General features: G+C 48.2%; 1 protein-coding gene across 6 annotated transcripts in view; it reads left to right on the forward strand.

Annotated features, from left to right (window-relative positions):
• Positions 1 to 14,272, forward strand: part of Ubac2 (UBA domain containing 2) — a 147,660-nt gene that overhangs the window by 121,101 nt on the left and 12,287 nt on the right. For all 6 annotated transcript variants that reach the window (NM_001034937.2, XM_006252509.5, XM_039093541.2 and 3 more), the window contains one exon: positions 11,006 to 11,128. In NM_001034937.2, coding sequence (NP_001030109.2) covers positions 11,006 to 11,128 — 123 coding nt within the window. The remainder of the gene's footprint in view (positions 1 to 11,005; positions 11,129 to 14,272) is intronic.

The raw sequence follows: 14,272 nt of genomic DNA on the forward strand, positions 1-14,272 counted from the left end.
TATTGATTATCGTGAACTCAGAGCTTGTGGCAGGTATGAGCTAGGAGAGGTTTTGGTGCTACAGCAGTTGGCTGGCATTGTGGCTGGTATATCTGGTTTTGCAGATCACTTGTGCCCTCTGGCACTTCCTGTGTTGACCCCCACATGTGTCATTTCAATCTGGCAGTGGTTTCTGCTGGGCCTACAGGGCCTGCCCGAGGGCTCTCCACTGGACTGCAGGGCCTGCAAACTGAGGGCTCTCCACTGGACTACAGGGTCTACAGACTGAGGGCTCTCCACTGGACTACAGGGCCTGCAAACTGAGGGCTCTCCACTGGACACACTGAACTTACTTTGGCTCTAAGGCACTTTCTGGTACAGCATAGGTTTTTGTGGGAATGTAATTCCCTGCAGTTTATATATTCCCTGCCTGGTATCCCAGGAGCCACCATGTTCTCTTATTGCTTCAAATGCTGTACAGTGTCTTTGTCCACCACAAGTGCATTAACTACCACACATTGTTCTCCAGTAAGTAAAGTACCAAACCTTTGTCCTTCCTGAGCATGCATTCCCACTGGCACTAGGAAGGTACTGGCTCTCTGTCTGTGGTTCTCTCCACTGCTGCCAAATCTCCCCACTCTTGCCTTCCCTTCACAGACCTGAAGTTCAGAGCAGGAAGCAGCCTTGAACTCTGGGTGGGACTTTTCTGGATAGCAGTGAGCATCTGTTGGACCCTTAAGCTTTCTGGGTTTCTTTTCCTACCCTTCATTGGCAGAGCTGAGCTTCCTGGCAGGGCTCAGTCTGACCCTTTGTCTATGCTTGGCAAATCAGTGCATGTAATCCTGTCTGTTAAACCACCGTGGAGGAGAGTCCCCTGCACGTGCAGATGTGCATGAGAACTTGTATGACAGTTTTGTTCATCTGGGGGAGAGTTGATTTTCATTGAGTTTTCAACACATTTGTTTTTAATGCTTATCACATGCTGAGTCTGGGGCTGCCATTGAGTGTGGAGCTGCAGAAGGACCAGCCAGCAAACCTCAATGTAGAGCTGGGCCTGCCACACTTGTGGAATTGAGTTTCACATATTACTAGCAAGAACAGCATATGCTGTGCTGCTTCGAGCCTGTGAGACTGGAGTTCCTCCCTTCGGGCTGCTCAGGTGGCCACTGATCCCGAGCCCCAGATGTACCCTACCAGTTCTGTGTCTGAATGATGTTCTTGTGCCTGGGATCTCCCCAGAATATCGTTTCTGCTCTGCTTGCTTCTCCTCCATCATCGAACCAACGAGGCTTCAGCAGGCGTCTCTTTATTCTCTCCTGTCCCTTCAGTAGGAGCATAGATAGCACTTCATTCCTCCACCCCAGCCATACCTGCTCCCCTGCTCTAGTGACGTGTCAGCCTCTCCTTTACATAAGTTGGCTGTTCCTACCTCATCTGCCTGCTCCTACCCCAGCCTCTGTCTTGCTCCATCAGAGATCCGGAACATAAGGATGATGTCTTCACTCCCCTGAAGTCTTCAGCAGCTTCCCTTAGCTGTTAAGGCACGGGCCCTGCCTCCTTTTAACCATATCTCCTTCCTAGAGTGTATCACAAGCTTTGCTGAGCCATTTACAGTTCATCAGGTTACACGTTACCACCCACAGCCACCCAGAGAAAACTGTGCTGTTTGTTTATTTTTTAATCCTGATTCCCATTTGCTTTGTAGTTTTCCTGGCAAACAGTGTCTCTGGGAAGCCTTTTCAGTCTCCCACTGGAGTCCTGAGGGTCTTTTCCCAGCACCTTAGCCCGCTCTCACTAGGGACTGGCCTATCCTATCCCTGCCATTGCTTTGGGATGCAGTGAGACTACTACTTATCTACTTCTCCGAAACAGGAATAATACTGACACTAATAGGAGCCTAGCAAATACTTAGGGAGCTGCTGGGTAAATGTGTATAGTGAGCACTGACAGGGTTGCTTCCAATTCTGGTGCCAGCTGGATATAGCTGGGCAGTCAGAGCTGGAAAGACACGCAGATGTCCTGCAAGGTCAAGCTACCACAAGGTCAAGTCGCCACACAGACCAAGCCATGTTTAGGCTGACAAAGAAACTGAAGCAGCTAGGAAGACAGCAGGAAGTTCAGGACCAGGAGAGCCGGGGACGGAGCTGTTGCAGGAAGAACAGGCGTTCATCAGGACAGTTGAACCTCCTCCTGTCATGGGGCTATTGACAAAGGAGCTTCAATAAATGGGAAGCAGTGGTGGCCCCCTGTCAGGATGCTGAGAAAGTTCACATTAGCTGGGAAGTTCTTGCACACTTTGCAGCCTGGAGAACAGTATCCTGTGTGATGCCTCTTAGGATTTCACTCACCTGGGGACCACTATGTGGACAGAGTCAGTATACGAGGAACTCTGTGAAGCCCAGACACATGGTAGTGTGCCAGATGTGCTTTGGCCTCTCACAAGTCTTTCTGGACACTTCAAGTAGTTATGGTCCAGAAACTTGGGTGCTTGACTCAGGGGCTAGTTGAAAACTGGCTTTACTAGTTAATGTATCTTTCTGTGGTGTGTGCCTGTCATCTGTACATTCAGTTGGGGCAGCACTGAGGGCAGCGGGTCAGACATGGCAACTGCTCCCCCAGCCTCTTATCTCGTTCCTCGTTTCTCAGTGTGGATACAGTTGCTGGCTCCAGTGGGTCACAGTCACTTTACTGTTGGATCTGGCTTGTTGCTCCCAGGGCCAGTGTCTGACATTTCATAGGCTCATGGATTTTGTGGGCTTTCGTTTGTTTGTTTTGGATATTGGAGACCAGGGTATCACTATGTAGCAGCTCTGGCTGTCCTGGAGCTCACTGTGTAGACCATGCTGGCCATGGAGACCCAGCTACCTCTGCCTGTCCTGTGCTTAGACTAAAGTCTTATACCACCCACCCAGCCATGGGCTCTTGCTTTATTAGTCCCCACTAGTTCACGAGGCATAAGCTCTTGAAAGGCAGGACTGAGCTATGAGAACTTTACTCATTTGTGGCTTTTTGGACTCTTACGAAACCTTCTGCCCTATGTGTGCAAGGAGCTGCCTGGGTTTCTTCCAGAAGCATGCAGTGCAGAAGAAGGTAAAGCAGCCGTGGGCGGTGCCACTGCCAGACCAGTGCAGCCCTGCCCAGTGTAGTGTGTGCCCAGTGTCGTGTGTGTAGGATTCGAGAAGTGGTCCCAGATGGGGTTGGAGAGCCCAGGAGGAAAAGACTAGAGCCCCCAAACAGCTGTGGGACAGCAGGGGATTGCATTTGTTTAAGAGCTGAGAGTGCTGGAAGGAGGTGACAATGACAGATGAGATGTGGCCACCCACACTTGTAATGCAGACATAGGACAGTCACAAGTCATAGGTCGTAGAGAGGCCTGGGTGCCTACAAACTTACCTGGACTGTGGATCAAGAACCTGTTTGAAGTAAAAACAAAGAGAAAAACAAAACAACCTGCCTGGAGGTCAGCACACTGCTTAGGTGACCGTCTGGCTCCTGTACTGCCTGGAGGTCATTTTCTTCCTAACCTCCCAGCCAGGGGAACCAGCTTTGTGACAAGGGACCAGAACTTTCCATTAACTCCTAACGTTTCCACGGGCAGAAAGGCTGAAGGGTGGGCTGCATAGCAGTGACCATTGATTTAATCATTGCCTTTATAGCGTTTCCTCCCTGAGAACCCACAAGGACAGATTCACATGGTGTCTACATAACTGAACCCATGAAGGCCCCTAGAGGCTGGGGCCTCGAGTGGGCCTCAGCCTCCCATTGCTGTGCTCTTCTCTGGCTGCTCATCTGTGTCCTTCACAGTAAATGGGGAAGGATAAGTATGTGCTGCCTTCCCTGACCAGCTCAGCAGATTTATCATCCTAGAGGGAGGAGTTGTGGTTGTTTCCTTGGGCAGCCAGGAAGTACAGGTAAAATGGAGCAGGGTTTGGTTAGAGTCATCTCGGGTGGGATCAGCCCTATCTAACTGATGGGTTTGGGTTTGTTTTTGTTGTTTTTCCAGACACGGTTTCTCTCTGAGCTCCTGGCATTTGCTCTGTAGACCAGGCTGGCCTCAAACTCAGAGATCGACCTGCCTCTGCCTCCTGAAGTTAAAGGTGTGTGCCACCACTGCTCTAGGTGATCTGTGAATAATATTTGAATTAAATTTCAAGACTTTGAGTGGTGTCTCCTGGAGAATAGTTTTGGGTGTGAGGAAGTTCCTTCCCCCAACCCACCCCCAATGCATCTGGCATTAAAAGTGTTGTGTTGACTGGTGTGTGAACGTGTTAAGGCTAAAACAATTTTAGTTTTTCTTGGTAACACCCACATGCTTACAGTATGAAGCATAATCACAAAAGGAAATTTGCTTTTAGGGAGACAGCTTTGGGCTGCAGGGTGATCTGCACACAATCTAACGGTCGTCATGGGAATAAACAGATAGGGTAAGAGTGGGTGCCAGGAGACCTCCGGAGCTTGACTACCATCACGGCGTGGGCATAAGACGTCGGGACATAGTCCAGACTTGGGAGCTAGCCTGTTAGTCAATACTCCTAAAACTTCAACTTCTAGAACAAAGCTCACCGTAATCTGACTTGTTAGCCCACACCACCTGTCTTCTATATACTCCAGAGTTTTAAAAAAAATTAATCTTAACGAGTATGTCCTGGTGTAATAGCCTCAGTTTCCCACTCACTTCAGAGCCTTAAATACCGATTACATGGCCTTTACCATTTAAAGTGTGTGATGCCTGCCCTGCAGACATGTAGCTAGTGCCCTTCAGGTCAACGTTTCATAGGAGACCCGAGTTCTCTGCTTTGTTCACTCACTTGTATGAACCATTTCTCCTGTTCACTGTCGATCCCATGTACCAGCACACGCACTTGAGAGTAAGCCTTACCCTCAGCAACTCTGCCTTAAGGTCAGGAGTAAGCGAAGCCTGCCACGAACTCACAGTGTTTGGTATAGGCCTGCTGGGAGACTTGCCGATACAAGTGTGGAGTTGTTGGTGTCCGCGGGCACCGTGCTCCACGTATTGGGCCTCCTGGCACTTCCTGGTTACCTGCCACCTGTTTTGGTAATAAGTAGTCTTTATCCAAACAAGGGCAGGCGTTGATGCCACCACAAGTGCATAACCATCGTTCACACATGCAGTTCAGTGATTTCCTCGGCAAAGGTTGAACTACATTAGCTTCGCTCTCTAACCCACCCTTAGTAAAATTTTGTGGCTGTGAAAATTGTTTCTCTCCTCATCTCCCCTCAGCAAGCGTTGTCAGGTACCATCCAGCCTGCACATGACTCATACCCGCCTTTCATGGTGTGACAGTTCTTTTCATTACTCAATATTTGTTACTTAATAAATATTTCTAGTGGATCTAAAGTAGTTTGTTGAGTAATTACCCACTTGAGGTGTACAGGTCACTAATTCTTAGTCACAGAATTACGAATGCATCATTAGCACAGTCGTGTAGAGCATTGTCAGTGTCCCAGAGGAACTCTGTGTCTGGAGCAGTGGATACTGTGATGAGGAAACACAGGAAGGTAGCAGTTGTGGGGAGGAAGGGGCATCAGAGGATGGGGGAGAGGCAGATAAGAACCAAGTAGTGTTGTGTGTTGTGTGTTGTGTGTAGATGAAGAAACCCATATGAAATCCAATACTTTATATGCCAACTTTAAAAGTTAATCTAAATGATTTTGTAAAAAGAAGTTTGGTTTCTGTTGACAAACACTACCGAGCCTTCCCATCTTCCCAGCACACTCTCCGTAAATTTGCCTCATGAGAAGGTCTAGGTGCGTAGAGCCTGCACCAGCCATTGTTGGACTGGCTTGCCCTCACGCTTTCAGTGTTTTCCCATGTATTTCCGTGTATTGCAGCATGTGTGTGAGTTTCCCGTGTTTTAGAGAGCAAGACCACCAAGTACAGCTGTACTTTGGCAGGTGCCATCCTCTGCTCTTTCTGCCACTTGGCTACTCCACTAACAGAAGCGTCTGTCAGCTCTGGGCCTCACCAGCACAGCCATTTTCATTGGCATCTGTTCCACACAGCATGCAGAGCCAGTTTCTGGGGAGAGCTGTGAACCAGGCAGTGTGTCACCTCCTGACCTTATGTGGCAGGAGAAGAAGGCAGTCACAGTAAAGTGTCAGAATCAGGCAGAGGTGACAGTGAGTCCTTTACCTGTGTGGACATCTCGAGGAGACCCTGGGACCTGACAGTTCGGAACAGGCCCACCCAGGCGTGAGCTGAGGTGCCGCCATGTGGGACAGCCTGCACTCATTAGCTGCACTTTCCCTGTGCTCTTTCCCTTTTTGATGTGACTCGATTTGAGAACTATTCTCATCAAATTGCTGTGCTTCTTTGTCAACAAGATACAACCAGCTCGAGCTGGTTCCTTTATGACTCTTCTCCCATGAGCATGTAAGTGTGGAGTGTCAGATGTGGGTCGATAAAAATCTGCAGTGAAATGAAAACGTGGCGCAGGTCTCTGTTTTCAATCGAAGCCGAAGCTAAAAGCTGCTGATGTGAATCCGTGCCTCCTGCAGAAGCGGCCGCCTTGTGGGCTTGTCAGTGACTGACCTTTTTGATGAAATCCAGCCCAGAATGATAGGATCAATCAAAATTCTAGCACTTTTCCAAGCCTGACTCATTAAGTGACATTCGTGAAAATCATTTCTATTTTCCATTCTGTTTTGGTGTCTTCATGAGAAAGAAGAGCACTGTAGAGTCTCATGGATTTAAGAAGACAGGTGCAGACGACACTTGTCTGTAAAGGTGTAAAACTGACACGCACAGTGGTTCTCGGCTGCACCTGATGAACTGATGTGCTGCACATGCACACAGCCCATGCTTTGTGCTTCAGCTCCCCACCGAGACGAGAGACCATTGCTTCTCCATGCGCCCCCCTTGAGTGGACACCAGCCATTGCTCTGACTCTAGTAGGCAAGTCACCTAGGAGTTTGTGTCTCCTTGCAGACTGTCCTGGGTTCAGTAATGCTGGCAAAGGAGCTTGAGAATGGGAGACATGGGGGACATGTTCATTGTGTGCCTAGGAGCCCTGTCCACAGCTACTGCTCTATCAGAAAAGGCTCTTTCAGAAAGAAAACTGCTCAGCTTCCAAGGTGTTCACTGGCGTCTAATGAAGAAGCACCCAGTCAGCTTAAGAACCATCTAGTTCTGTTTGCTGTTGTCCACATGTGGAAACATAGACACACATCCCCACACCCCCCAGGTTTTGTTCTGTGTGGAATCAGCACCATGACTCTGTCCCATGGAGCCTGGCCAGTGAGGGGGAGGAAGGAGAACTTCGATGGGTGGAGCTGATGTGGACACAAAAGAAGAGGTATCCTTGCACGGAAGACAGGGAGAGCCCCGGAGAAGCACAGTGCAAGGAAGCAGACCATTTGAGTAAACGTACATCTGCTTAAGGGGCTGCCAAGTAAGAAAAGATCTGGGAAGAGGGAAGAAAGGGTTTAGGATGGGATCACTTTGGACCTCTAAACCAGGACAGATGTCTCAGACATTGTGATAGAGGTTTTCCGTTGTGGTGGTGTTACTGTGGGAGGCTTGAGTGCAGGGCCGCCCACACTGTGTGCAGATTAGATTGGAGAAAGTGTGAATAGCAACTGTGTCATCAAGAAGCCACCAGCATAATCTCAGAGTGGAACAACAAAGACATAGTAGTGGCAGGCCCGCAGAGGAAGAGTAGACATCCCGGACAGTTGTGGGGGCTTGAGACAAAGCAGAGGAGTGAGTCCACGATGGCAGGAGAGCTTGGCTGTCAGTGGAATGGAACGCTGAAACTCACTCTGGAAGGGTGCTTACCAGGTTCAGGAGTGAGAGCTGAGTACTGAAGACAGGAAAATGGACACATCTTGGGGAGGAGATAGACAGGGGAAATCTTGACTCACTGTACCTCATTTTTGACAGTGTTACCTTTTTCTGTCAAAACATGTACAGCTATAAGTACCAGAGATAACTCTAGTTTTGACTTAACATTTAATAATTTTTGTGTAGAACTAAAGTTAGGCAAGAAAAAAACATGGCCCAAAGCTTGGCAGAAGAAGTGAAAGGACAGTGCCAGAGCACCTGCCCTGTGGTCAAACGCTGGGCGAGGATACCCATGCTAGGTGACATGATAACCATGCTAGGTGATGTGATAACCATGCTACGTGACGTGATAACCATGCTAGGTAACATGCATTCACCGTCGCCAGCCGACAGCATGCATGCAGGAGGCAAGAGTGAAGAGGGAGACCCGAGGTCCCAGACAGAAGCAGGCTTTGTCCGCTAAAGGAGTTTTTCTGGAATGAATACAGGAATCGTTACTTTGTATACTCTGTACTTATGTGGTGTTCATGAGTACTGAAGTCAAGTCAAGACAGTAAGGATGCCTTTAATCTAGGAAGCAATGTGATCTGCCTGTACAAGAGATCCCCCAGTCAAAGCAGGGACTTCGAAGTTCCTCACCCCACCAACTAACACACACGCACATGCAGGCACACGCACATGCAGGCGCACACAGCACTGCACCACCTCCTTGGTGGCTAAACAAACAACTCAGAGAATTATGATTGCCATGTGGCATGGCCCATGGATACCCAGTATTGCCCTCAGGTATCACAAGCCTCTAAAACAGAGGCTTGGCCTGTATTCACAGGAGCCCACAGAGAAGTGTCCAAAGCCTGTGGCCAAGGTGACCAGGGAAGCTGAAGTTGAATCCTACCAATTTTCTTCCATGGTGCCCACATTGCCCTTGTGGAGCCCCTTTGGGATTTATCAGGTCTCCTGCTTACTGAATCAGAGAGAAAATATTTATGGCTGAGTTTGCAGAGGTGTTGAAGATGATGTAATCCATTGTTAACCCATTGAGAAAGTGGTTCCATATCTCAGGAGAGAGAGCCATGATTAGTGTCTTAGCCCTCTTAGGAGAAAGGTTATCTGTGAAAACCAGCAGACATGGGAACCTGTTTGCAGGCACAACACTGGTTAAAGAGTCTTTTGCGAGGGCTACCGAGCTCCATCTCCATCGCTGTAACATAGCTTTCCTATACCTCTGCCCCTCCTCCATTACCCTGGTCCTAGTTCAGTGTCCAGAGACACTGCCACAGCCACAGCCCAGACAGGCAGACAGGCAAGACTATGGCAGAGCGAGAGAAGAAAGAGGCATGGCTAAGGATGGTGATGTTGCCAGAATGGCTTTCCCCTGAGCCAGACTCCAAGCCTGAGCAGCAGGACATGGAGCTCCTAAGCCAACCTCCACAGGACTTGCTGGGAACTTGAAGGCTCTCTGCCCAAAGCTAACGAGCAAGGTAAACATACAGAGCCTGAAGTGGAGAGCCATCAGGGCTGGGGGCTGTCCCTAGGTCACCCTGGCGCCTGCGGAGCCTGTGAGCGTGCGTGCGGAGAGACAGCCCTTCAGTTGTCAGGTGGGGACTTATTGTGCCATCTTCCCCACCACTTTTCAGGTAGTAAACGAGTTACTAGTTTGAACGTGTGGTGATGGAGGTGGACTTCTGGTTTCCTCTTTTCTCCCCCACTTTTTTCAGGAAGCTCCTACTAGGCAGCGGCCCTGGACCGGGCTTCGCTCATGATCAGTTCAGGGTTGGGTGCGCCACCCTGCACCATGAGTGTCAGTTAGGAACGTGCCGTGTTTGTCAGCTCAGCCAAGCTCTCGGGGCAGCCCCCCCTCTCCCCAGCTAAGAAAGCTGCAGACAGTGACCATTAACCCATTTTCTTTTATGAGCCACCATGTGGTTGCTGGAAATTGAACTCAGGACCTCTGGAAGAGCAGTCAGTGCTCTTAACCGCTGAGCCATCTCTCCAGCCCCTGTAGCTTTTTTTTTTTGACATTTTCTTTTAATATCTAGTTTGTCTATTAACTTTGTCATTTTGTTTTAGTTGACAACAGCTCAACTTTTAATAAAGCTCTTGCTGGTGATATAATCACTTTTTACCATCTTATATATTTTTGTCTGAGAAATCTTTTCCTACCTATCACAGTGGCATGGAAGTACTCTCCAAAGGCTCTGACGATCTAGTTTCCCGTGTTCTCGTCTAATCTGTGGAACATATTTCAAATGTGGTCAGAGACGGAAGTCTAACCTTATCGTTTTCATGGTTTTGGCCATCATCCCAGTCCTGTGTATGAAATGGCCTGACTCCCCCTGTGCTTGGGTTTTCCTCTGGTTTCTTGTCCTTTCTGTTTGGTTAGCTGGCTGAGTCCCAGGTTCTGCTCTTGTTCCCAGTGTAACTCGTTTCTGGTCCATTAGGATTTCCACTTACTTTTTCTTTGGTATTCAGCCATGAAGATATATATATATATCTTTTAGGTCTCCATAAGGAGGAAAGTTTTCAGACTGTCACATTCTATATATTTGCATCAACTCTAAGACATCTAGAAATAGACCTTTTAAAGCTAGTAAATTCAGAGATCTGCGCACAGCAAAACCAGACATTTTTAGAAAGCAACATGTCATGCGTCCCTTCAGATTTGAAGCCAGAAGCAGATTCATCCTTCGGTTCCTACAGAGCCTACACTCAGTATGTTATTGAACTTCACTTGTGAACCCTTTGCCCTTTGCTCTGTAGCTTGTCTCTGGGTGTAAGCTTCATTACAACCTTCTGTCTCCTTGTAGTACAGATGCTCAGAAATGAATAAATGAAACATGGGGTGGTAGTGTCTTGAGCAGGGGTGGGAGGAACCGTGGCTTTCATCTTATCTCCTTCTCCCTGCCTGTGCCTCCACTACACCCTGCAGAGCCTTGAACTCTTAAAATGTGGCTGTGGCATTGTTGGGATAGGGTCCGTGAGGCTGACTGGTTAGGAGACCTGTCTGCCTTTTGCCACCTGGTGCCAGTCTCGCAAAGCCCTGTGCACTGCCTGGGGCCTTTTCTCCCTGTGCCTGTAGCAGGGCTGGCTTCATCCTCTTGGCTGAGGGTGGGCAGTGCAGCTTTTCGTTTCCCAGCTGGGCTCTGATGGCCTCTAGGGAGGCTCCCTGGCACTTCAGGCCTCCGCTGCTTTCCTGATGGCCCTGTGTTGCTCTCTTTGTAGGGAGGAATGATCAATTGGAATCGACTTTTCCCCCCTTTACGTCAGCGACGAAATATCAACTATCAAGAAGGTCCTCGGTCTGAGCAGCGAGCACCTCCTCCCCTGGAAGTTTCTGAAGAGCAGGTAACCATGACACCCGTGCTCAGTCCAGTCCACACTGCAGGCTTGAAGCAGTTTGGGCCAGCAAGAAATAAAAGCTTGATTTGGGGTCTGTAGAGATGGCAAAGTGCCTGCCATGGAAGCCTGAGGACCAGGCTGGATCCCCAGAACCCAAGTAATAATGAATGCCAGCATTGTGAGCTAGTTCTCTGAGGGCTTGCTTAGGCAGGCCAGGCTTACTTGGCAGAACTCAGCAAAAGATGCTCTTGTTTTATAAAAGGAGGTGGACAGTAGCTCAGGAAGGACACAGAAAGTTGACCTGTGCAAGGGCGTGCAAGCGAGAGCATGCACACGGAAGCATGTGCTCCTTCTGCCGTAGCCTCCTACACACACCTGTAACCCTGGCGTGCGGAGGCTACGGCACAGGGTGTGGCGTTCAGGCCACATAACAAGACCTTGTCACAGAAGAGCTGAGTGCAGTTGGCTCCAACACAGGTGGAGGGACGGTAGGCAGAGGGCAGCACCTTTGGGAGACTTTTACTTTTATGATTTTAAAACACATCTTAAGCTTTTTCCTTGGGTTAATTTTCAGTTGTTCAAGAACTGCAATTCTGATACTGAGGGTGGAATGAAATTAGCAGTGTATACATAGCGTGGTGCTCTTTCTGTGTGCTTCCTTGTGTATGTATGTGTACATGTGCTCGTGGTCTCATCGCGGTGAGAGGCTCGCTGTCAGGGAGGTCTAGCAGCCGGGGAAAGCAAAGCAGCAGAGGCAGGAAGTTGACATCCCACGTGTTCAGACATAGCACAAATCAGAGAGGACGAACTGTAAACAGTGGGGCTTTAATCCCAGAGCCCACTCTCAGTGACAGCTCCTCCAGCAAGACCTCCATGGTGTCACTACCTGGGGATCATGGTGTCCAAATGCCTGAGACTGAGAGACATTTCTCACCAGATCACTATGTGATATTAATAGATAAATATTACAGAAATAATATAGAAGAAAGAAAACGTGTTTCCATATAGTAAAAAGGACAAGTGTTTTCTTAGAAACCCCACAGCTTTACAACCATCATAATAAACATTAATTCCAGGAAAAGTCTTTAATATATAAAAAATCTAGCTGTTTCTACACTCTCAAACTTTCTCCCCATTGATAAGATATTATCAATGGAAGTAATATCCACAAGGAAAGTAATATCCACACGGTAAAGAAATTAGGTACCACTCAGTTATCAAAATTAACATTACCAATAATGGAACCAAGCACTGAGTTTATGCAATGAAAGGGACTCAAAGTACAGAACTTTGCTCACCCTGGGGGACCTGAGTAAAGTATTCTTTATTCTTCACACAAGCCTGCATTCTTCACAAGTAAGAGTGTCAGGACGTGCTGCAGTAAAGGAGATATGGAAGCTGCCCCACCTCACGGATGCCTGTGGCCTGGGCTGAAGGTACTGGGAAAGCAGTCTGCAGCGAGAGCGGGTTTTGTCAGGTGCTTGACAATGTGGACAAGATCATTACTGTCAGACTCCAGCTTTTTGAGCTGCGCTAACAGTGGCTCAGGAGATGATGAAGTGACGTGACAAATCACGGAACTGCCCTGGGTGAGGAGCCAGCAGCATTCGTAGGGAACTTCTGAAGCTTCACATTTGAAATTATTTCAAATGAGAAAAGTGTTTTAAATGTCGTTGCATTCCAAAACAGCTGGTTCCACAGCTGGCTGCACCGGCCAGGCCGTTTGTCCTCAGCCCAAACCTGCTGTCCTCCCATGCTCTGTAGCTTGAAGGCTCCGCCCACAACCCTGCCGTGGGCCTGGGCAGCTGCTTTGGGAGAGCCCTGTCAGATGCCCATAGAGGCCTGGGGTCACAGTTGGTCTGGTCAGCCTCGTGTCTCAGGCTCGCATCCCAGGAACGTTTTAGGTTTTGGCAACAGAGGAGCAGATGTGCGGCCAGAGTTCTTTTTTATTTGCTTATATTTTCAGACAGGGCCTCACTTGAAGCACAGGCTGATCTCAGTTCATGATCCTTCTCCCTCTGCCTGCCCATGCTGGGATTAAAGGTATGCAGTACATCTGGCCAGCTAGAGTCCATCTGTCCTATTGTCTTCAAAAATTCCCTAGGCAGATATCATCCCAGAGATAAGGAAGAAAAGCCTACATAATTTGGTATTTGTTAGATTCTGTAATGACAGGTTTGAGAATAAAATAGTAGTCATCCAACTTGGTGGAAAGAAACACCAAGACTCTGTTATGTGACTGTTCACTACATACGGCACTGAGTCATACTCTTCAGGGCTGTCTTTACTGTAGGAAGCATTTACAGGTGAGATATTCTTGGTTTAGGCAGTTTGAGGACAGGGGGAGAAAAGGATGTCAAAAGAAGAAGGCACGAATGTGGAAAGGAGGCTTTAGTCTGTAGGCTTTTCTCATAGTCATTTTCCCTGGTCCTCCCAGAATGACGGTCAGGTTAACCTACTAACAGCCTTCCTTTACGGAGCCGTTAGTTCTTTCTCTGCTGTGAGATGAAACTACCTCACGAGGCTGCCTGTCTGCCTTTCGCCACTCTCCCACCCTCTTTCTTTTGCTAACCCATTTCCCAAATCTCGTGTTTGGACAGTTCTGGTCAGGTCAGCCTCAGGCAGGCTGTATTTGTAATGCACATGTTTGGCATGTTACTGTAGAAAAGTGAGAAGGTTGTCTCAGTCGTGTGTGGTAGTGCACACCTTTACTCTCAGCACTGGTCGATGTCTGTGCTGAATCTAACAGCAGGCTCCAAGCTAACTAGGGCTGCCCAGTGATGCCCTGTCTTAAAAAAAAAAAATAAGTTTGCCTTCTAAAGGCCTATAGCTAAGCTCAGAAAGTTATAATTGACATTTAATCTCAATTAGTTTGTAATGCTGCCCATTATTAGAAATGTTGTCAACATATTTAAGTATGATATAAAGTTTCTATCCTTAGTTTTTCAGTTAAATCCATTTGTACTTTTTTAAGAGTTAGGGTCCCGTACTGTTTCTTTCACAGTGCCTTGATGAAACCCAGACCTTTAAGCATGTCAAGCAAACACTCTGCCACTGAACTACATCCTCAGCCCGAGTCATGTGACTTGTTATTTTATTTTTAATTATGTGTATGTGTGTGGGTGTATGTTCTTGAGCGTTGGATCTGCA

Source organism: Rattus norvegicus, chromosome 15 (genome assembly GCF_036323735.1).
Source record: "Rattus norvegicus strain BN/NHsdMcwi chromosome 15, GRCr8, whole genome shotgun sequence".
In the NCBI taxonomy this organism is placed as follows: domain Eukaryota; kingdom Metazoa; phylum Chordata; class Mammalia; order Rodentia; family Muridae; genus Rattus; species Rattus norvegicus.